The 24,732-nt window shown below is 29.6% G+C and overlaps 2 protein-coding genes across 2 annotated transcripts in view; one reads left to right on the plus strand and one right to left on the minus strand.

Moving 5' to 3' along the window:
* Nucleotides 1-2, plus strand: part of LOTGIDRAFT_181349 (hypothetical protein) — a 5,449-nt gene extending 5,447 nt beyond the window's left edge. Inside the window, exon 1 of the mRNA XM_009045817.1 lies at nt 1-2. This exon is cut by the window's left edge and continues 5,447 nt beyond it. The gene's annotated coding sequence lies outside the window, so the exon portion shown is untranslated.
* Nucleotides 3-6,627: 6,625 nt separating this feature from the next.
* LOTGIDRAFT_103140 (hypothetical protein) lies at nt 6,628-21,597 on the minus strand (the record flags this gene model as incomplete). Its single annotated transcript, XM_009045818.1, has 23 exons — nt 6,628-6,802; nt 7,289-7,438; nt 7,714-7,799; nt 8,115-8,174; nt 8,638-8,807; nt 9,399-9,513; nt 9,649-9,793; nt 10,405-10,503; nt 11,073-11,179; nt 11,457-11,538; nt 11,816-11,901; nt 12,781-12,861; nt 13,076-13,246; nt 13,659-13,826; nt 14,360-14,556; nt 14,996-15,128; nt 15,339-15,442; nt 15,787-15,871; nt 16,415-16,492; nt 17,028-17,117; nt 17,415-17,597; nt 17,919-18,008; nt 21,469-21,597. Coding segments are annotated over 23 exons (2,784 nt in total), but the record flags the coding sequence as incomplete, so codon positions are not given.
* Nucleotides 21,598-24,732: the final 3,135 nt, after the last annotated feature.

A 24,732-nucleotide genomic window follows, 5' to 3' on the forward strand; every position in this document is an offset into this window, starting at 1 on the left:
ATTTCTTGGGACTACGAAATTGTTTTTGAGCTTTGAACTGACTAAATTATTGAAAGATTTTGTTTATTTTTCACAAGTCATTGATTAATCAAGATTTTAGACAGTTTGTTTACAAGTGAAAGAATAAACAGTGAATCAGCTATGTTTACTAAGTGCATTCTTTATTTTAAGATGACTTAAGGTATTCCTTGGTGAAACAACATTTATGTCATTCAATGTGCAGTGAAGAAAGGACAACAATGCATGTTTCTTTTGCTTGCCACTGACTGAAGTTTTTTTTATTGTTTCATGTTAATAACTAGATTTTGTTGTTGTCCTCCCTCTCCTGGGCAACTTGGAAGTGCAAAATGAACCCAACATCCAAGGTTTTAGCCTCAACTTAAAGAGAGGTAAAGAGGCTTGCTTAACTTTTTATGTGTATTAGGTACAGTAATAGCATTTGTTTGCACCCATCCAACTTGAAGCAATTCCAATAAAACTAAGCAATAGATGTAGTAATATCTTAGGAATTTTGCAATCAGTATGAATACGTCATAAAATGTTTAGTGGAACTGTGAATATGGATGGTAACAGTAATGTGTCCCTAATACATTAACATTTCAAATATATTAGTAAAATTTATTAACAGAATACCATATACAAATATATAGATAACAAAAGCAAGCTTGAATAGGTACTTCATGGTAAGCAAATTATCTTAAAATATTGCAATAAATAATAAACATGGGAGGCACTATGATGGGTATATATTATAACAAGTAGCAATTGAGATATAGTTAGGTTACAAATGCTGAAAATATTTGATAGTCAATAACCATTCCTTTTAATTCCTTAATTAATCTTTTTTTGGTATATTATAATGAGAGCCAATGTGGGAAACACTAGCTTCAAATCTGTGCATGCATAGGCCTATTTTGCACATATGACAGTGGGGTTAGCATAACTTTAGGAAGGGCCACTGCCAATTTTTTTATTTTCGAATCTACTCAAAATTGTCACTTTGGGCTTCTGTGAGCTGCCGTTTTTATAACATATTATGCTTGACAAATCAAGCAAATTATTATGTTAATAAACCTTTAATTGATATATTAGAAACAGATATCGCAAGATTACTGAAATTGATATCATTATTATTACCCTTTCATAAGAAATAAAAGAATTTTGGTTAGTATGACATTTGAAGTCATAGTCTCTGTTATTATTCAACATATTATAGGTATGTACATTAGAATGAACACTCATATACCTGAGAACAAATATAAAATTATGAACCGGCTTAATCCCTAATTATTTCATGGACAAATAATGATTAACACACCATGAATTTAATTTTTCATACAATGAAATCTGCATATAACAATTGCCTTTAAATGAATCCTACTTCAAAGTGAAAGCCATAGAGAGAAAACCTGATTTCTATGATAATGTCTTAAAGGGATTGTAAAGATATTTTCTGAAAAAAACATGTGTATCAGCATCAATTTGCACCATTCCAACAAATTTTCAATCAAATTTCTGTGGTTTTTACAATTCCACTTAAACAATGCACTTTAAGATGTCCTTATCACAAAGGTTTTAATATATGAATAGCAGCATTTGCAATAGTGACGTCATAAAATGCTTACTTTACGTGGAATTGTATGACCCAAAGACGTCTGACTCAAAATTGCATTGGTGCAAATTGATGATATCAGTGTCCTATGCACATAAAATGCTTAGAAACCTCTTTACAATGCCTTTAATTCATCACTTTTTGGATGGAATGTCATAATTTATCAAATATATTGATATTCTTGATATGAATTGCATGAATTCTAATTAATAACTTATACCAAAATTTCATTTTCAAGATTATTGCTTATATCATTCGTATTTATTCAGACATTTACATATATATTATATGACATTAAAAACCACATAATCTAGTTCATTGAAGGCACTGCTAGTAGAGTTCTTTAATATTTCAGATGGATAAAAAAAACATTACATTGCTCTATGGAAATAATTATTGCTGAAATCAATGTTATTTGAAAATATCTTACAGTTTGAGTAAATTCTAATGGTCTATTTGAACCAGTGAATTTATCCTTGAAATATAACTACCATGTAAATGTTACTAAGATTAAGGGTAGTCTATAAAGATTCTTCTAAAGTTAATATTTAAATGATTTAATCACGAATTATTCAAAAGGCTAAACTTTGAATATATAATGGCACCAGATCTATTCAGGACTCTTGATTTGGGAATATAAAAATAAAATAAAATACACCATTCGCATACATTAACAATTTACATATAATTTGCATATCACATGAATTAATTAATCGAACTAGGGTATAAATATGTTATTTCAGTTAATATAATACCCATAACAATAAACTTTAAATATTTATTTACAATTTTATCAGATCTTTCTTTCGGAATGTACAATAGTATAAAACACTAAAAAGTTGCCCTTAGTTTTCATGATGCTAAACTCTAAAAAATAACATTTGAAAATTATTAATCTACGATATAAGGGTATTGAAAATGAAATATTTTGTTATCAAATATTACATCTGAAATTTTGTTTTTGAATATTTTGTGACATAATTTGTAAATGTTTTAGAATAAGAATCTAAAAATTGATCCCCAAGACACAATTTAGAGACATTAACCAAAAATATCATAGGATCCAAGGATTAATTTAGATACAACAGTTAAAACAAAGATTGTTGGTGTAATATAAGGAAATGAAGAATGTTCAGTAGCCATCTACCACTACTGTAGTTAACCATTCTTCAGGTTCATAATTTTTCAATATAATTAGCAGGGAACAGTCCTTCTCTACCTCGTAATTTACCAATCCACCAACCAGAGGTATCTAAAATAAAAAAAGAGTATACAAGAATGATTAAATATCCTGAAAGAAGCTTTAAATTACCAGCACCTAAAAGCTGTCATAGAGTTAACTGAATATGTTCCAATTCATTTATATACATGTAGTAGAATTTTGTTGTGTGTGTAAAATTGTGTGAGAGAGAATTTCCAAACAAGTATGATCAACACTGAAGATCTAGGTTGCTGATCTTGGTCTATGTAAAGTTACCGGTATGTAAAATGTATGTAAAGCTATAAGCACAACTTAAGGCCGAATTATGTAAGTCTAGGGTAAGCCCCTAATAAATTTGATTTTATTAAGAGAATACTTCATATTATGGCTTTTGATAGTTTTAAGGATAATTTGAATTTAAGTCAATAAAGATTATATTCTAAAGTTTAATAAGCTATGGGAGTTAAATCACAGTGGGGGGCTCAGCATGAAACTACAGCAATAAAGAAATCATTAAAACAGATTTTTATTGAAATGTCACCTTGACTTGATATTATCATTTAATATCCTAATACATTTTAGACATAGTAACATACACCCACTTAAACATACATATATATATAATGGCTTGTGGCTAAATTATTACTTGTATTAGAAAAGGATGGGAAGATAAGTTTAGCAAGAAAACATCATCAGCAATGTGGACTGTTCAAAGGATATTCTGGAAATATCAAGAGTCAGAGTGACATTAGGTATTCAAAGAAAAAGCCTCTCTGTGTCACAAGCGAAAACTTCAACAATTCATATTTTAGTAGAATTCAAATTAAAGTTTGTACTCAAAGCAAACTCAACATATTAGATGAAGTAGCTCACCTTCTTTTACTATGTCTATAAAATCACCTTCATTAAAACTTAATTCATCAGTATCTTGTGCATCATATGCATACAAACATCGTGCTTGAGGCAGTTTAGGTTTAGGTTTTATACTTGGTTTTGGACGACCAGCTCCTGGATTTGGTTTCTTTTTATTTTGATCAATTCTACGTACACTAAAAAAAAAAAACAGAGCATTGATTTTTTTTTTTGCCTTAAACAAATTTAGCCTAAAATTTAGATTCAATTTAAATTTACAAAATGATATAAAGTTTGAGATCATTTCCAAGACGCAGAGAAAGAGATTTAAAAAAAATTGTATGTTTACATCTAATAATATCATTATTAAATCCATGCAGTTCTATATGTGCTTAAAGTGAATAAGTTTTTAGCAAAAAAGAAAAAAAAGTGCATTCCAAAAATGAAAATCATGCAATGTTTTTGAATAATAAATGTTCATTCACAGCTTGAATAAAAACTGACATCTGTAACAAATGAATAGTATTATTCTAAATCAATCAGCCAAAAACATCTAATATTTATAAACTCAAATGGTGCAAATAGAAGCTCTAAGTATTCTTGATGCACATACAAAGGCATCTTCACAATGTCAAGCATTTTAACGAACTTCGTACTTATACCATGAATGAAATAGCCACTATTCTTGTAACAAGGAATGCAGTGATTTGATTGGATTGTACGCCAGCAAATACAGCCAAACAGAACCCTCGTCAGAAAGGCTGTAAATATTGTGGCTTTGTGTTCACAGACTATCTGTTGAGGCCTCTGATATAAGTTAAGATATAAGTACAAAGCTTGACATTTTGAATCCCTTTTAGCCATTCATCCATTTATCAAATATTAATACAAAAAAAGGTCTGGATATAGGTCAATATTCAAAATACCAATCAATATGATAAAAATTTAACATATTTGTGGATCAATATAAGTTAAAACCTTTCCATATTTTATAAATTGGAAAGTTATTGAACTGTAATTGGGAGACTAAAAGATTATAACAAAACACACACCACAAGGCATCAAACTTACTCAGTATTCTTTATACTATTAGTTTTATTGTGCCTTAAATTATAATAATTAGTCTGATTAGTTAGAGTTGGAATATAAGAATTAGTTATTTACAATTCATACGACAAGTTACATATATCAAGCAAAAATACATGATTTTGAGAAATTGTTAGACTACAGTGAGATAGAGTTCTATTGCTCTAAGCAAGAGCTGGGCCTCTGCAAATTGAATCATGCGACAGATTTTATTTCACAGGCATTGAATTAGACAGATTTTTCTTCAAATACATGACCATAAATTAATGGGCTAATAATGGGTGAAAGAAATAGACTGATTGTACTTCAATAAAAATGTGCTTTCTTTTATTTGTTTCCTATTTTTCCATAGTTTTTGTGTATATAATGTTAATCCACTAAATATGACCCCAACAAAAACCAGAATTTCACAGTACCGGAACATGTGTAAAATCAATATATTCATAAACACTGTTAGTGTTACTAGCTTCAAATATAAATCATCAATTAGAAAAAATTCATTGCTCTGTCTGTAAAAAACATTACGTCACAATAACAACGCCATAAATTAGTCTCAGATAGAGATAGATAAAAAAAACTACAAACACAAACATCATCACTACAACATATGCATTCTGAAAACAGAGTAAAAGATAGGATTGCGCGTTGCCAGGTTTATTTTGAATTAATCTTGTAGCTATGATTCATGTCATATTTCTCTTCCCCTTTCCAAAATGTAAACATTGTTTTTAGATAACTTACCCTGCAACACCTGCCTCGGGAGTTGATAAAAATTCATTATCATTATTGTTAAAAACTTTTCCTTTTTTAGCAAGTTTTTGTTGACCTTCCCTTGGTAAAGATGGTGTTCTGTCACCAGTACTGGTTCTAGAATGTTGTTTAACTAATTTATTTTGAATCTCTTTACTTGTCTGTCTTTGAACTAAAAAAAAAACAAAAACATCACATGAGATATTATTTGGTATTTTTGACTTAAATTGTAGAAAGGTGTTTTCGAGATGAACATCTACAATCTTTTATGGCCAATAGATCACTATCACATTGGTACCTGGTATTTTGAGGGATTAAAATTTGCAACTGACTCTTCCATCTTTGAAATTCAAGATGCTACATTACAAAAATAACATACAATATTACTTTAAGGCTTAAAGTTTAAGCTGTATTTACTTTTGGATTTGCTAAGAACAACCACTGGGATCACACTGCAGATACGTTATTGAAAACAATTGCAGGAACATGTTGAAAAGTACACTCGTCAATGCCATCTTTCATGGTTTTTCCATGTCAACACATATGGCTGATAATTTCTTAGATCTTAAATGATTGAATGCAACTCTTTTGAAATGTTCTTACACTTACTTTGACTTCTTGAAGGTGGATTTGTCATGGGGGGTGGTGGCGCTCTACCTAAACTAGAAGGTGGTACTGAAGGTGCTGGTCTAGATGGTGCAGGACCACGCCCTTTAGCTGTAATACCTTGGGGTGGGGGTATTCCTGGTCTTGTGTTGGCAGGTCGTCTTGTTGCTCCATTACCCATTGTCTTCTTACCTGGCCCTATTGGAGAAAGGGTAAAATTAATCAAATTAAGCAGACTGTACAGCAAAGTCAAGCATATACTGATATAGAAATTTCACATGTAAACCACCAATTATACACATCTAAGTAAATAATCTATGGTAGGCCCCATTCAAACAATATGAACAATGCATGTATAGTTTCTAAAGTTGATTATAGAATGTTTATGTATTGAAGCCTCTACAGATGTTCACAAATATATTGAGTTATAAAGCTGTGCATCAATAATTGGTATATAGATCTCTACCATTAAAGAGGTCATACAATTTTTGTACCCTCTTCTGTTCAATGATCCATGTTTTTAATACAAAAAATAGCAATACTTACTGGAATCTTTTGGTAAACCAGGTCCTATACTAACAGTTAAAACTTTAGAAGATGGTTTTAACACTGCTTGTTCACCGGAGCCTCTGACAAACTTGACAGTCCTAGTTCCCCCTCCTCCCCATCCTTCTTTCTTCACACTAAACTCTAATCTAAAATAATATAAACATTGTAAACATGATGACAGTTGGATAGTTCAGAAAGTAATTAGACAGATTATCATTTGTTATATGAGTAATATATACTTTGATACATGTAAAAACTGGCAGTCTAGCAACAATATGAGAAAAAATAAAACACAGTTTAGGAAGAGCAAAGATATTTTTGTATTCTCTCAAAACTTGGGTTACCCTGTTAAAATAGGGGGCAAACTGACTTAATGGGGGACAACAACTGTGAAGTTTGATTAAAAAATAAGCAGCTCTGTCGGAGCGACACAGCCTTGAAGCATGCATCTAAGAGGTTTTTCCCTCAAGAAAATTTGTGAAAAACCGACCTGATTTGATTAGTTCTGGCACTAATGTATATTTGATAGAAATAAAATGAAAAAAGCACACGAGGTGCTCCGGTAACAATTAATTGTCAAGATACTCTGGTTCACAAGAAATTAAGAAATATATGTATACCATTATACTTACACATCTGAGAATTGAAGAGGAATTGTTTTACCCGTTTTCTCTTTGTATTTCTTAGATAAAACAGTTAAAAACTCAGTTTTAAAAACTGATTCTAAAAAACTACTGTAATCATTAACAACATTTATAATAAAAAAATCATCTTGTAAAGTACTGAAATATAAAGAAAGTAATACTACAATATGATTTTCTAACATTAGTCTCAACATGACAGATGACATAAGATCCAAAACATAGGAATCTTAATGACAATGACAGTCTAATTTCCTCATGGAACATTTTTCTTGAATTATTTGAAAACCCAACATTAGATTTCTATTCTGATAAGTAGCTGTTGCATTTAGTATCTCTTTTCATTCCTTTGAATTTTCAAACCTAAACAATTATAAATGCATCTACAATTTCACATTTATTTGCCTAATATTTACCTTAAACAAACAGAAGATATCTGATCAATTGGAATTTGTCTTTTAACAACCAACTTTTTAACTCCTTTTTCAGGACCTTTTTTAATCTGAAAAACAAATATATACTTTATTCTTGCTCACAATCTTTACCATTGAAGAGCAGCATGATTATATGACAGCACATACTGCCATAAATCAAACAACGTTTAAAAGGACAGTAATACCGATGTATAAATAAGAAATTAAATAAAAGTCTCCATTCTGTTTTTGCTTTCATTTAACTATGATTATTTTTAATTGCTCACTGCTAGTTTAAGAACTATGATAATGACAAAAGACATCTTATACTAGAAGGGAATGCTTCTCAAATTGATTTCCATCGAAAAATACGTAAATAAAATATAACTTATAATAATACTTACTAATTCTAAACCTATTAAAGATAGATTTTTAGCTGTTAATAACAAATCTCTTTTTACACTCTAAAAATAATAAAAATGACATTTAGTTGGAATATGCTTGCCTTTTCACAAAATTATACACTGAAATAACTTCATAATTACTCAAATTATTAATGCAATTTTCAGATGGAAATGAAACGAATGGAGTTTTACGTCCTACTTTTGCGCACCATGTGGGCTAATGAAGACGGGCAACGCCATGCAGGGTGCAATGAGGGAAATTTACCAGGACAGCGGCTTTAGCCTGATTTTTTTACGATTTCCAACTGTCGAGGTATCTTTAACATGCACAGCCTGTAGCACACGGGGCCTCGGTTTATTGTCCCATCCGAACAACTAAACCTGCATCACTGACAGGGGGAAACCAAGTTGAAAAATCTGAAGGCATTATCTCGGGATTGAACTCTGGACCTTCAGGTTAGCAAAGTAAATACAAAAAGACAATGACAGCACAATGACAGTACTTTTACTACACATTTCTCACCTTAAATCGTCTATCAAATTTATTAACAGAGTCCGCAAATTCTATTCTCTCTCTTTTACCAACCAAGGCCCTTAACTCTGGTGCATCTTCTAATCCAATATAATCACCAACAAAATTACGATTAATACTAAATCTTCTTCTTTCCTTTTTATTCAGAAGAATATCACATGCTAGAATAAAAACAAGACTTTTAATTATAACAACTAAATATCACATGCTAGAATAAAAACAAGACTTTTAATTATAACAACTAAATATCACATGCTAGAATAAAAACAAGACTTTTAATTATAACAACTAAATATCACATGCTAAAATAAATTAAGACTTTAAACCATAAAAACTGATTATCACATGCTAACATAACAACTGATTATCACATGCTAGAATAAAAACCAGACTTTTAATTATAACAACTAAATATCACATGCTAGAATAAACACAAGACTTTAAACCATAACAACTGATTATTGGAAATATATTCTTCCTGTTTATATATACATTCAAGAGTACTGAGATCATCAGTGAGTTACATCAGATAATTGTAAGACGACAGACGAAAGAAATTTAAATGGGACAAATATTGAAATCTTGTTCTTTACTGGTAGTATATCTAACTGTGTGTAAGATTTTGAAATATCTACTATTGATAGAACTGTTACAACTAATAGACTGGAATTTTCTCCTCTTGATTTGCTATGTAAGGTGCTGATCAATGAATTGATATTACACTTAAGAAATAAAAATTTATTAACACTGACCTTGCTCTCTAAGTTTATAGTACTGTTTCCATGCATAATGTTTTCTATAAGCCTTCTGTATAACTCTGGCATATTTATCATACTTTCTTTCTCGCATTTCTTCTAGTAAGAATAGCTATAATAGAATAGCAGACACAAATGAGAGGTAATATACTTCACATAATATACCAATTCAGATGGAAAGAAACTAAAAAAAAAATTTGGAAAGAAAACAAGAACTACAAGATAAATTCTGACCCATTCTCCTTACCGATTCAGGATTTTTGATAAAAACTTTTGTTTTTCCCATTTGAAACTGATCTGGATCCATATTGACAGAATTCATTAAATGTGTAATCCCTTGTCTAGGATCACCACGCCATTCAGGATAAGTTTCAGGAGTTAATATATTATATCTACAATTATATAACATAGATTAAAACATTATATCTACAATTATATAACATAGATTAAAACATTATATCTACAATTATATAACATAGATTAAAACATTATATCTACAATTATATAACATAGATTAAAACATTATATCTAAAATTATATAACATAGATTAAAACATTATATCTACAATTATATAACATAGAATAAAACATTATATCTACAATTATATAACATAGATTAAAACATTATATCTACAATTATATAACATAGAATAAAACATTATATCTACAATTATATAACATAGATTAAAACATTATATCTACAATTATATAACATAGATTAAAACATTATATCTACAATTATATAACATAGAATAAAACATTATATCTACAATTATATAACATAGATTAAAACATTATATCTACAATTATAAAATATATAGGTTGTCATATTATATGTTGTCAACCTGTGTCAAATCTTACCAAAAATCTAACTTATCCAAGATATTATTGATTTAAACCAACACTTAAAATTTCATAAAATTCTGCATTAAAATATTTCTTTTCACATAAATTAAAAATATGATATCTATAATCTACAAAATTTTATATAGTTCATTCTAACCTTTTCAAGAACTTTTTGAATTCTCTTCTAAATGCAAAGCCAGCTCTTCTTACTCGAATATTTTCTTTCAAACCTAAATACTCTACTTGATGTTTCACTCTGTCAAAAAAAAACATTCATCTCAATCCTGATAAATAACACTTGATTTCAAGAATATTTCTGTCCATGAAAAGCAGACTATGATCTATACATGCAGTCAGCTACTAAATCAGACAGCTACATGTCTTGGCCTGATGTTTAGCCTTATCATTAACACAGCTGAATTTTTCAATTCTGATCACAAAATTACACTGCAGCTAAATATCTGGATTTATTGTACAATACAGATGTCACACTTTTTTTCTGCTGCTGTCAAACAAATAGTCATCAAAACAAAGACTGGGTCAGACAGTTAAAATAGAAAATACCAAGGGGTTGCTGAATTAGAGAATTCTGTAAAATTGGAATTGTTGGAGCAGGGTTCAGAACGCAGTCCATTTGTGCCAAAAAGTAGTAGATGCTGGCAGAACTCAAAATGGTGGAGAAAGAAATAGATTGGAAAATTTCGAATTTATCATATTTGTTTCTGTACCATTCAATTGAAGCCAGAATAAGAACAGACAGAACCTGTTCAGAACTCTACTATTGAGCGTCACCCTAGAATATTTCAAATATATACTCTCTCCTACCTACTATCTTCCCAATCTCTAGCTTTCTTAGTTTCATTGGGTTTAATACATCTTATATAATGTGGTGTACATTTCATTAATGTTTCTACTAATTTATTAGCTTGTGTCTGAAGAAGAACATAAAAAAAGAGTTATAATTTACATATCAAATTAATTCAAACCTTCTGTTCTGCTCGAACATTTGTTTAAAACACATACACAAATTTCACTGGAATTGTGTACAGACAAGACACTGTCTGAAAACTGGCTAAGTTTTTAGAAATTTGACTTGTTATCTGCTATTTGATGAGGTCGTGTTGGTATAAATGCCCATGTTACAAAAATTGACAGAATTTGAATTAGATGTCTTGGACCACGACCCAAAGAATGTGGAATAAAACCTACCTTGATTTTGGAACTGGCAGTAGTTGGACGGCCTTTAGTTTGAGAGGAAACATTTTCAGGGAACAGTTGAGCAATAAACTTTCTATAAATAATTCATATTAGTCAATTTCTTCTTAAAAAAAACAAGTTTGGGAACTTATAAGGATTATTCATTTTGAATTTGTTAATGAAATATTATACATAAGGCAAGAGTGGTTGTAACAACAATATATAACTGAAATTACAAAAGCACAAGGTTGAGGTGAAAATTCAGCTAAATTAATCACACACTAAAGTATTAGGTTAGAATAATTATCAATCTCTTAAATTCTAATTGGAAAGAACTTAGAAATTTAAATGTTATCTCTGATAGGTCTTACCTTTCACTTGATTGCATCAGTTGTATCAGATCAGAAAATAATACATCTCTATTTCTTTCACAAAATCCATCAGCAGTATACGTAACCTATAAAACATTATAATTCTTGCCAATAAACGATTCCACTTTCTGAAGGGCTAGCACATAGCTTACAGTAACAGCATCTATATATTACAATATTAAAGATGATCTGAGTTCAACTATATATATTATAAAGTTCAATTCAACTATATATATTATCAAGTTCAATTCAACTATATATATTATCAAGTTCAAGTCAACTATATATATTATAAGGTTCAATTCAACTATATATATTATCAAGTTCAATTCAACTATATATATTATCAAGTTCAATTCAACTATATATATTATCAAGTTCAATTCAACTATATATATTATCAAGTTCAAGTCAACTATATATATTATAAAGTTCAATTCAACTATATATATTATCAAGTTCGATTCAACTATATATATTATCAAGTTCAAGTCAACTATATATATTATAAAGTTCAATTCAACTATATATATTATCAAGTTCAATTCAACTATATATATTATCAAGTTCAATTCAACTATATATATTATCAAGTTCAATTCAACTATTATATATTATCAAGTTCAATTCAACTATATATATTCTCAAGTTCAATTCTGCTATTTATATTCTCAAGTTCAATTCAACTATATATATTATCAAGTTCAATTCAACTATATATATTATCAAGTTCAATTCAACTATATATATTATCAAGTTCAATTCAACTATATATATTATCAAGTTCAAGTCAACTATATATATTATCAAGTTCAAGTCAACTATATATATTATCAAGTTCAATTCTGCTATTTATATTCTCTAAAAAATTTTTGTAAATTTATTGGAATTTGGATAAGTAAAGCCTTTGTATAACTTTCTTTAGATTTAGATGTGACTTTGTAGAGAAATCGTTATTTACTTACCTTGCCTGCATAATGGTGAATGATAAAGCCATCATTGGCACCCTGATAATGTTCATGATTTCCTACTGCTCCTTGTAATTTCTGAAAGTATTTGAACATGTAGTGCTATAAAAACCATTTACATAACTTACTTTCCCTTAGGAATTAACTCAGCCTATTCCCAATATTTCACTTAACTTATTCTAAGAATTTATTTGACTTACCTCTAAAATTTTACTTGACATACCATTAAGAATTAACTCAACATGCCCCCAAAAATTTACTCGACTTTACCCTAAGAATTTACTCGACTTACCCCTAAGAATTTACTATCAGCACCCTCAGATACAGCATGCATAGTAGCACACACATCATCTAATACACACATAATACCAGGTGGTCTTTTTTCTTCTATTAAATCACAGACAATTTTATTGTTAAAATATTCTATTGGTGACCATTTTATACCTTCTTGTACATACTCTTCCTATATTAATAATGGGTGGAATAAAACATAATAGTTTTTAATACATGAAGTATTATCTTTTATATCAAAAATTGTTATATCAAAATTAATATGTTTATCCCTTTATTTACTTTAAAATACCATTGTTTTCCATTATGATTTAAGTTTCCCCATGGTTTATATGGTCAAAGGGTGTTGAGGACAGATACAGAATGTATGTTATGAAATAAAACTGAAAAGAATGACATGTCCTAGATTTATCTACTGGAGTAAATGATGGAAACGGTGAGAAATTTAATAATTTCATTGACCATAGCATTGAGTGCTTGATTGCATTGGACTGGAATCCCTTCTTTGATCTTTAACATTTCCAGACTTTTTGTGCTTTAATATGTAATTCTGAAATGAATATTCAAAAAGATTTCTAACCTACCTGTTCAGCTTTTAGAGTTAATTCAATGAAAATTTGTTGTAATTTCTCATTAACATAATTTATACAGAACTGTTCAAAACCATTTCTTTGAAAGATCTCAAAACCATAGATATCTAAAATTCCAACGTTGACTTCTTCTGTATCTTTCTGCATGGCTGTATTTACAGACTATAAATAGATACATAGAGACACATTTTAAGATATAGTCCATTGTACAATTTGGCAAAAGTTTGGACCACTACCTGGCCTGTAGAGATAACTTGACAGTTAGCGGCAAGAATACGGTTAGAAACTTATTTCTAAAAGACTATGCATAATCACATTGAAAACAGTTTATCTGAATATACAAATTATAACATGCTTGACACACATTAATATGCTGCAATACACTACAGAATTCAAATCTTGACAATAAAGTCAATATCTCACCTTACTTCACCATTCCAGAAGAAATATAATGAGAAAATAGATTTGATCTGAATGAAATCTGATTCCGATGAGACAAAATATGGAAATAACTAAGAACAATTAAACGATAAGTATCATATATAATCCGAACTAAAATTCATCTAAGTAAGTACAATGGCAACATACATAAACTGAAATTTGCCTTATGTCACACTTAATACCTATCTGAATTGTGTCACTTAACATGATATCACATGAGGCAATATCAAAACCAAAAGTGGACATGAACTTACTGTTACTAAATAATCAAACAGTCTTGTATATAAAACTTTAGCTAAGGCATCTCTAGTATATTCTGCTTGTTCAACATTTAACTTCATTTCAATACTTTCTGACTTGCCACCCCATTTACTATCCATGATTCTCCCAGTTAATTTATCACGTAATAACTCTTTATCTACTTCAAACAGATACGCTGGAAACTCTAAAACTGAAAATCATTTTTTGTATATGTTATTAAAGGAATAGGTGTGCCTTTTTTTGACCATACGTATCTCAGTCACAGAAACTGGAATCTTTAGCTAAGCTAATCAGTAATAGTGTACAGCTCACCATCGAAAAATTTGAGACTCCAAATCCATGTGTGTCGACCTGTTATTTTAAGATACTCTGTGATATATAGAAAAGACCACTATAGAAATAGTGAATAAAATTCCTACTTTGAAGTATTTCTAAAGGAATTATGCGATTTTCAAACATTTCTAGTACTTCTAAATACTATATACAAATATTCAAGACCCAAGTCAACCCACGAAAATATCAAACCTGTCCCTTTAAGCATATCAAGTCTCACTCACATTAAGCAGGTGTTCATACTGGCTTCAAGGAAAATAATAAGACAAACCTATGAAAATTAAGTTCATACTCACATTCATCATTAGAAACTACAGCGTAATTACCACTTTCTTCAAAACTGATATTACCAAGGTGCATAACTCCTGCTACTAATGACATGATATCCATCTGAGTATTATCTGCTATACCAATTACCTGCATAGCCCTCTACAATAGAAATTTTTAACAGTGAAAATATTTTTTATTATTGTACCTCTCTACAATATTCATTTTTCCATCAATAAAGTACAAAATAGTTCAAAAATTAGTTCAACCACATTTCAACCAAGCCTTTCAGATAAAAAGGAAAAGTTTTACTATTTTACTATGGTACTGAAATTAACTTAACAATGGAACTAGTAAATTGTGAAAACTTACTAAAGTATCTTGAAATTCCTGTGAATCATTGGTACCTTCAACATCATAAGTCGCTGATTGGTTTAAATAATAATAATATTCAGGATGACTTATACCTAAATTTTCTGTAATAAAGGATACAATGAGAGTCAGTCAAAATGATAAAACACTATAATAAATTTCAGTTCTGCTTTATTTTTAAATTCGGCAGCATACGTTACATATGATCCCAAAGTTTCAAGGTTGTCCAAAGCCACACTTTGCCATGTTCACATCAATAGGCCTATACTCATTGGGACAATCATAAAAGTATGAAACAATTCTAAGACTGTTGATATTAGTTGTCTTCATAGTTTTTATCTTTAAAGAAATAGTTGCTTCCCCAATTTTTGTCTCTCTTGGGGTATTATATATTTCAATGACAATACATGGATTTGTCAGCAAAAAAACATTGATTAAAGTTACTTACCTTTCATTTCAGCAGTAGCCCCAGAACATATTTGATAAAATATATGAAAACTTCTCTCTTTTATATTTTGACTAACTACACGAGACTGAAAAATACAACAATTATTAATCCTATTATTATTAAGTTCTTAATGATTTATTACAGTATGAAATGTCAGATTATTCTTTTTGGTCCTTAATGTAATATTCTGCTTTTTTGTTAAAAGTTTTCCATACCAAAACATGAATTATACCTGAAAATATTTCTAAAATATCCTATTAATATCTATGTATATTCTTGATCAAACTGAATTTGTTTTAAAAGGGTTAATTAAACCGGAGAGCACTAATTGTTTATTTGCAGTTTGACCTAGTTTTTGGTGTTTGCCTGAATATTGGCTCGATATTGTCATTCTAAACTTCTTGAGTACGTAGGAGACATATTTCTCTACAATTGAGAGTTTATTTTACTCAAATCCATACTCTAGTATTCTAACAGCCTTCAAAAAGCATAACAAACTAATGTTTTTAACGGTTTTTTCCATTATATGGCATAATTTCCATAGTAATTTCACAAATTATATGAAGGTTTACAATCCCTTTCACATTTTGTTGCTTTAGTAAATTAAATAATCTAAACTATTCCATACCTTTTCTAGTAAGAAATTAGAGATTTTCCCACCATCAGGTTCACCACCTCTACTAAACTGTATTTCAACATATTTACCCTATAACAAACGACACGATAAGAGATAACCACATGATTAACATATAACAATATGATTATAATATAACAATATGATTATAATATAACAATAAGATTATAATATAACAATATGATTATAATATAACAATATGATTATAATATAACAATATGATTATAACATAACAATATGATTATAATATAACAAAATCATTATAATATAACAATATGATTATAATACAACAATATGATTATAATATAACAATATGAATATAATATAACAATATGATTATAATATTACATCATTATTACAATAATTAATATTTATAATAATTATTTTTAATAATTTCAATACTTCTATTTCTAATATCATTATCATAATATAACATCATGGAAAAATTTTTTTACCACTTGATTATAATATAAGATTATAAAATAACAATTTGATTATAATATAACATCATGGATATATGTTAACCACTTGATCATAGTATAAAATTTGATTATCTATAACCACATGATTAGTATATAACATGGTTATATCTCAACCACAAACTTACAAATCTACTGGAGTTATTATTTCTCACTGTTTTAGCATTACCAAAGGCTTCTAGTAATGGATTAGATTCTAATATTATATCTTTTACTCTCTGAAATGAAAATATAAAAGTTTTTCAATATTTTCCGCTCCTGTGAAAAATTTGATCCACATCCAAGAAAAAAATGTTGAATTAAAGTGAATTCATTTCCTTTTTATTAATTGGAGTCCTGTTAATTATCACCTCTTGATCGATGAACATGGGTGAGGCCAATATACGCACCCCATTTAATGTAGGCGTAAAAAAAAAAAACATGGCGAAAAGATACATCAGTTTTGAATCTGAATCAGAAGAAGAAGAATCTGTCAGACAAGAATTTCCAGATCCGGAAAAAGACTATCAACTAACCTGAACTAAAGGTCCACCACCACTAACTTTAGCTATATAAGACATAATATATTTGGCAGCTACTGTTTTTCCAGCTCCTGATTCACCACTGATAATAACACATTGATTCTCCATCTCAATTAACATATTACGATACATATTATCTGTTAACGCAAATACGTGGGGTGGATTCTCATATTGGGCCTAAAAAAATAAAACAGAGATTATACAGAATCAATGATTTGCTAAAAGCAATAGGTTCTTGGCTTCTTATACCAACTATAATGGGAGGCAACTACTTGCAGTGTACAATGATAGAATTTTGACAGGACACTGGCTAATATTGATATAGTTGTCCTTCTGCTATGATGGTCTTTGGAACTTTTCCTATGCATACTCTTTATTACAAACAAGGGAGAAAGCAAATCCAGTTCAAAAAGTCTGAAGAAGTTCAGATATTTATCTCGATATGGCTCTTCAAATCTTCAAATTTCATCTAGAAGAATGATATAGTCTAAAACTTACTGCTCCTTGATAAAACTCTATTTCCCTGTCAGAATAAATCTGCAACTGTTTAAATGGATTAACTGAAACTAATACAGGGCCTATATAAGTCTAAATACTCTGTTAAGGTCAATTGTTCATTTCTGTAAATCAGAGCTCCTCAACTGCTGGAATGCCATTCATGACACATCAGTAATGGACAAAATTTGAAAAATAACACAAAACTTGGAAAATTGATAAAAAAGTAAAATATAGAACAATAGGGAGGGAAATGAAAGATCAAGTTTGGTATTTTCAAATGTTTGTATGGAAAGCTGAGAAAACAATCTCGGGGTGGTAGGTGTTTGGACAACAACAAGCACTTTTTAAGTTCAACATCATACGATTAGTCAAAAATTCAAAATATTTTACAAAGGAAAGTTTGATATACAGAAAACATATTAATGTATCTTACTAATATAAATATAAGATAAAATAGGCTCAACGAGTGTGATTTTCCCCTGTTTACAACATACTACTTTACACACCAAACCCCCAATGAGAATATCAGGCCTATAATAAGCTAAACCTGCATTTGATTATAATATAATTTAAGACCTTCCTTTTCAGTTGGTGACTCTACATGCCATCCATCACCTAAAGAAATTGTTGATTTTAGGTGACTAAAAGTTATAACCAATCAATGAATTAAAGCTGTATCTGTAAAGATTTGTTTAGAGTTTGTTTTTAATTGTCAGCCCACTTTTTTGATTGCTTCCATAAACTGATAAATACTGACAAAAAATAGACACAACATGATTTAAAGAACATGTTAAGCAAACATGAAATGAAACATGTAGAAATATACTATAATAAATAAAAAACAATTTCAAAATGGTCTGATTATAAATAAATGGAGAAAATTAACTAGCCATTCTGGTGGTCTAAAGATAAGTATAAGTAAATAAGATTAGTGAAGAGGATTTTTTCTTCATTTACTTCTTGACAACTTATAGGCCTATATCTATTATAATATATACTACAACTATTTAGTACTCCTTTACTACATGTCCACATCTATCTTTAGACCTTAGCCTTTATAATATAACAGGTTATTTATGAATCAGTTATTGACCACCAGCAACTATATATCCTACCAGCAGTTATCAGTTAAAAGGACAGGTTCTGACCATAGTACCTTAACGTACCTTGGTGTAAGAAACCTCTCAATTTCCTTTCAATAGAAATAAAGGTTATAGAGAAAAGACTATTATTTGATGTGATTGTAGTAGTATTAAGAAAGATTTAGGTGAAACACAGAGAACTTATACCCCAACTTTGTTTATCAACATCACACAAATGTTACAGCTAATCAAAGCTACCATCAACCAATCAACAAATAAACAAAAACAACAACTGTTGATTCTTTCCTTCCCTCAATATTTGGACTTTTACCATAAAAACTTTAGCAGTATCATGGTTTTAATGACAAGCCAAAGTTGGACATAATTGTTTTTTGGGAAAGTGGCAGTTCAAGTTTCAAATAATGTAGTATTCACAGAGGTAATAATACGCGTACACACATTTTTGGCCATCAACCAAAATTTCAATACTATATATCTCCAATGTTATTGACACAATATATAAGATATTTGAATTCTTTATGTAGATTTGCAGTTTGAAAATACCATTTCAAAGACAGAGCATTGCAACATACTCATGATGCTTTTTGTTAAGTAAGACAAACTTGCCACTATATTCCCCCCATTTCATCAATGACCAAGTAAAAATCATTGCAACTAGAATATCAAAGGACATTATTGACTATTAATTGAATCAGGAAGAATTTTCAAATCAAACTTTTATCATACAGGGAAGTGAATTATTTAATTCATAATCACAATCATATTTTTGTTTATTCTACTTTATGTCAATTTATTATCTTCAATTTGATAGAAGTGTTCTATTTTTCTGATTCAAAAGAAATGTTTTTTTTTCTCATTCTCAACACAGTTAATTTTACATGCAATAACGCTCTGAGCGGATGAAACTTATTATGAATTTTGAGTGCATTGAAATTTTCAAAAAGTATATACATGTATACAGATTTGATCTGAATGTGTCACAATTTTACCAGCAACAACCTCTAAATTTGAGCAATATAAATCTGTTAGGTTCTCTTTAACATTTTTCAATGAGTCGAACAAGCCTCAGAGAGCAATATGTACTTGCTTGATAATGCTTACGTAGATGTTTGGGGTTCAATCCTGGAAAATTGAGATTACACATTCAGGCTTTTCAAACCGTGAATAAACGGGGAGTTACATGTTGTGCCCAAAAGTTGGAAATCGGAAGAAGAGAAGACTAATGCCACTGTAAAGGTTAATTTGAGCTCATTGCACACTACTTGGTGTTGGTGGATGAAGGTTTTAAAGGGGTATTCTACTTTTTAGTAAAAGGTTTATGTTATTTATATCTATGTATCTTCTTAATCAAACTGAATGTGTTTTAAAAGGGTTAATTGAAAACGAAGAGTACTTATTGTTAATTAAGCAGTTTGACCTAGTTTTGGTGTTCGGCTTTATAATGGCTCGATATTATTAGTTGAGACATATTTCTCTACAATTTTACTCAAATCCAAACAGTAGTTTTTCAACAGCCTTCAAAAAGCATGACAAACTTTAAAACCTTCCATAATGTTTTTAAATATTTTTGGTGTTTAAAAAATTAACGGCCGGATCTTCAAAAAAAGTGGATTGTTTCTTTAAAAAGAATTATACGTATTTTTCAGAGAAAGTTTTAACACAGGAAAGATAACCATCATTTTAACAGCTTAAAGGTTAAAGGAGAAAATTTGTCTGTAACACAGTCATTTCCCTTCCCCGTTTATCCATTCAGATATATTGTCTATATAGTTCATTACAGCTAGACTTAACAAGTCAACATAAAACTAACTTTTAAAATTGATTTCAGGTTTGTAAGATTGTTTTAAGAGAAATGGAATGGCTATTTATGTGTCTTGTAAAATAGCTTACAGCTAGCAACCTGTATCTTTCTCTTCAACAACACTGACTCTTATTAAAGTCTTCAATGTAGCAAGAATTCTGTCAAATTTCTTGTCAACCACTTGTAAAATTAATTTTGGTTTTATCATTAACATCAACAGAGGGAGTAAAAAATAAATGAAAAAAATAATGCAATTCTGTTTTAAATTATTCTTTGAGACTATAGAATAATATTTTAGAATATGTTAAGTAAATAAGAGCCCACGGCCACTTTAAATGTGTTAAAGAGGAATATAAAATAGAACATAAAAGAAAAGGCATTACACAAATAAACAGAAATTGAAAAAGAGTTTAATGAATTATAAACCTTTCAGTTGAATTTAAAAAATTGTGACATGGAAAATATTTAGATGTTGTTAGATATTAAAACATTCAATTTCAAATCTGAAATAATTTCACCATGATAAATTGTTAGCTACAGTACATTGTCATATCTCAAAGAAGATTTCATATGAGTCACTCTTGAATAAACTTTAATCAAAACCTCTGTTTGTGATGAATAATAAACAATTATGACAAAAGGATACATAAATACAATCTTCCATAAACCTCTTCTTTAAATTGTCTACTATGGCGGCTTCTGATATTTTCTGTAGAAGAACCATGTCATCCACCCCACTGGTTTTAACATTGTGACTCTGCCAATGGTAAGGCTGAAATAAATAAAATAGGTGTTTAGCACAAAAACTTTTGATAGGGAAAAAATCTAGAGTTTGAAGACAGAATTTGGAAGGGTTTTCAGTTCTTTCATTGCCATTTCAGTTTTATTCATTAAAATTTTCATAGTTTTAATTAAACATAACAAGATTATGTATTGTGTAGTATACCATCAAAATCATTCTACTGTGATGTATATGATTTTGACATATCTGTGTAATTGTATACCATTGAAATATTATTCTTTACAGTAACAGGAAGGGTAAACCTCTTCATATGAAAAATCTACTCAGATTGGATAAAAAAAATTATCAACATTATGATTCTTATAATTAGTCTAATTTTGTTGAATATAGAAAAGACTAAACAAACACATCAGCAAATGAAATGAGGAAATTAACATACTACAAGCCATAAAAGTAATAAAATTTTACAAATAGGTTTTCAGTCATTAGAATCTTTGAAACAACTTATCTGTCTTGTACAAACCTTGTCCCAGCTAACAATACTCAGCTTGGCAGGGATGGGCACAAATCTAGCAGGAGCTATATCAGACCTGGACCAGATGAGTATTGGTAGCTGGGATATTATCCAAACCCAAATATATAGAAATTAAACATGGTTGGATGGACACTACTATCAGTCCTACATGTTATGATAACAACCCAAGTCAAAAAAATTTAACAGAAAAACAGTAACCTGTGAAAAATTTTTCAGGGGCGTCTAATTAATTAGGAATGATTAATGACATATCAATTACATCAATTTGAACATTTTGATATGGATTATTAGGTGAGAATAGATTTTATATTAACTATATAGCTCTAGGCTACTGTGCTAACGACAAGAAATCCTGTACTTATTTACAGTTTGGTTACATCAAAAATATCCTTTTATCACTTTTCATTCCTATGTTTCAAGTTTATTTCATGTATTTCAGAATATATATAAGTTGATACTGATTTTTTTGATTGGTTACAACTTCTTCAGGTCAAACAAAAACTGGTCCAAGTTGTCTATTAACATTGGTCAATGTCATATAAAAATGGTCTGAGTTGTCTTTTACATTGGTCCATGATTTATATCAAGTGTTTGTCTTTGGTCCAAGTTGTTTTGTTTTCTTCTTCAAAACATTGACAAATGCAGAGAAATTATCTTAAAAAAAGGTCAGTATTACAATGTCTTGGGTCAGAAAAGCCAAAAAGGGTCCAATTAGTAAAAAATGAAAAAACAATTTTATTATGTGTATTTCAAACCTATTTTCTATATCCGATAAAACTAAACAATATAATGTCAGATATATCAAATATTTTCATTTTGATAAGTAATACAGGTATCTTAGCCCAAACTATATTGGCCGGCTACACAAATATCTGCAAGTATTGCTGATTTTAGCACTTTTAATCTCAATCTGACTTAGTTTATAACAAGCTTTATTTAATTTGAGAAAAGCATGATTATCACATAAACGACAATATATTTACAATACTTAAATTTATAAACAATTGTCTAAGTAAGGATATGTCATACAGATTTTATCACACGTTAGTCATTTAGTTTTATTACATATTTATGTCAACTAGATGCCTAAACCATACACGACCGGGTGTGTTATCATCCTACACTATGAATATGAATTATTGGCAATATACCATACAGTTATAATGCCCCGTTATAACTCACCATTTTTGACGTATATGTTAACTACTATCCTTACTAGAAATATTCACAAATTTCGCTTCATATATTCATACCATTTTGAAATAATCATGTCACAATATAAAACTGGGTCGTCAATTGTTTTTATTTGGTTATGAACGAAACACTTTTCTCAAGCAACTCGATAAAGTTAACGGAAGTTCAAATCCTTCCGGAAAGGCCCGAGTTGTCGATACCTGACGTGACGTCATATAATGGCTATATATGGAGATGGGTTGGAAATACAGGTGTGCAAATGATGAGTTTTTACTGCTCTAAAATGTTTTGCATCTTTAAAATATAAGGCTGTATTTGGTCAACTTGATATGAAAATGAAATAATATGTTAAAAGATAGTGGACCAAAGCCATATACGCCCACTACGGCATGCGGATGGTAAATGTTCAAGTTTTTGGGGCAAGGGCAATAACTCGGCTTCTAACGTTTACAAGCAAATGTTGACGGACGGACGGACCTTCGTTTCATGAATATGTATGCACATACCGAATTTCATTTGATTCCTTCAAACCCTAGTTTTTAGAGTGTTTACGAGCAATTGATGTTGACAGAAGCACTTACTGTATAGAGGTTAAAGGGCGATAACTCCTCAAAGTGACGTAAGAGGCCTAAATCTTGAAAAAGGCTTAAATTTAATCAGAAGTAAACTAAACTTTCTCAAACCTTTCGATTTAGGTCCAATAACATCCATTTTAAGTTTCGTCAAAAACGGTTGAAAACTAAGAGAGTAATAGCATATTCAAGATTTCGGGGTAATTTTCAAAAAGTGTTATATAACAATGATCAAGTGATAAGATAACTAATAAAATCAAAGGTTAAAATCACGGCTAATCTCTTTTAATATTGTTCATGGTAACCAAAGATATTGATCAACTGAATAGAAAGTGGAATTCCTAGTTTAAGGCATTTTTGAAGGAATTATGTGATCTTTTTTTTACATCCTTTACTCCTGAAGACTATTCACATATATTCAAGAACCAAATCAACCCCCGAAAATGGTGAATCTACAATAACACCACAATACAAGCAACCAGCATGTTTTGCTACATTATATCATTCAAGTATGTAGACGATGTCATAGGAATAAGTCTTCACAGTATTTTAACTGGTGTTTATTTTCTACAGTTTTAATAATGAAAAACGAGAGGTTAGATGTAAATTACCACAGAATGGTTTATTCGCCAATCCGAAAACTTGTTTTTAAAAAGAGCGATAACTCCTCAAAGTGACGTAAGAGGCCTAAATCTTGAAAAAGGCTTAAATTTAATCAGAAGTAAACTAAACTTTCTCAAACCTTTCGATTTAGGTCCAATAACATCCATTTTAAGTTTCGTCAAAAACGGTTGAAAACTAAGAGAGTAATAGCATATTCAAGATTTTGGGGTAAGGGCAATAACTCTGCTTCTAACGGTCGAAAAT

Source organism: Lottia gigantea (assembly GCF_000327385.1).
Source record: "Lottia gigantea unplaced genomic scaffold LOTGIsca_1, whole genome shotgun sequence".
In the NCBI taxonomy this organism is placed as follows: domain Eukaryota; kingdom Metazoa; phylum Mollusca; class Gastropoda; family Lottiidae; genus Lottia; species Lottia gigantea.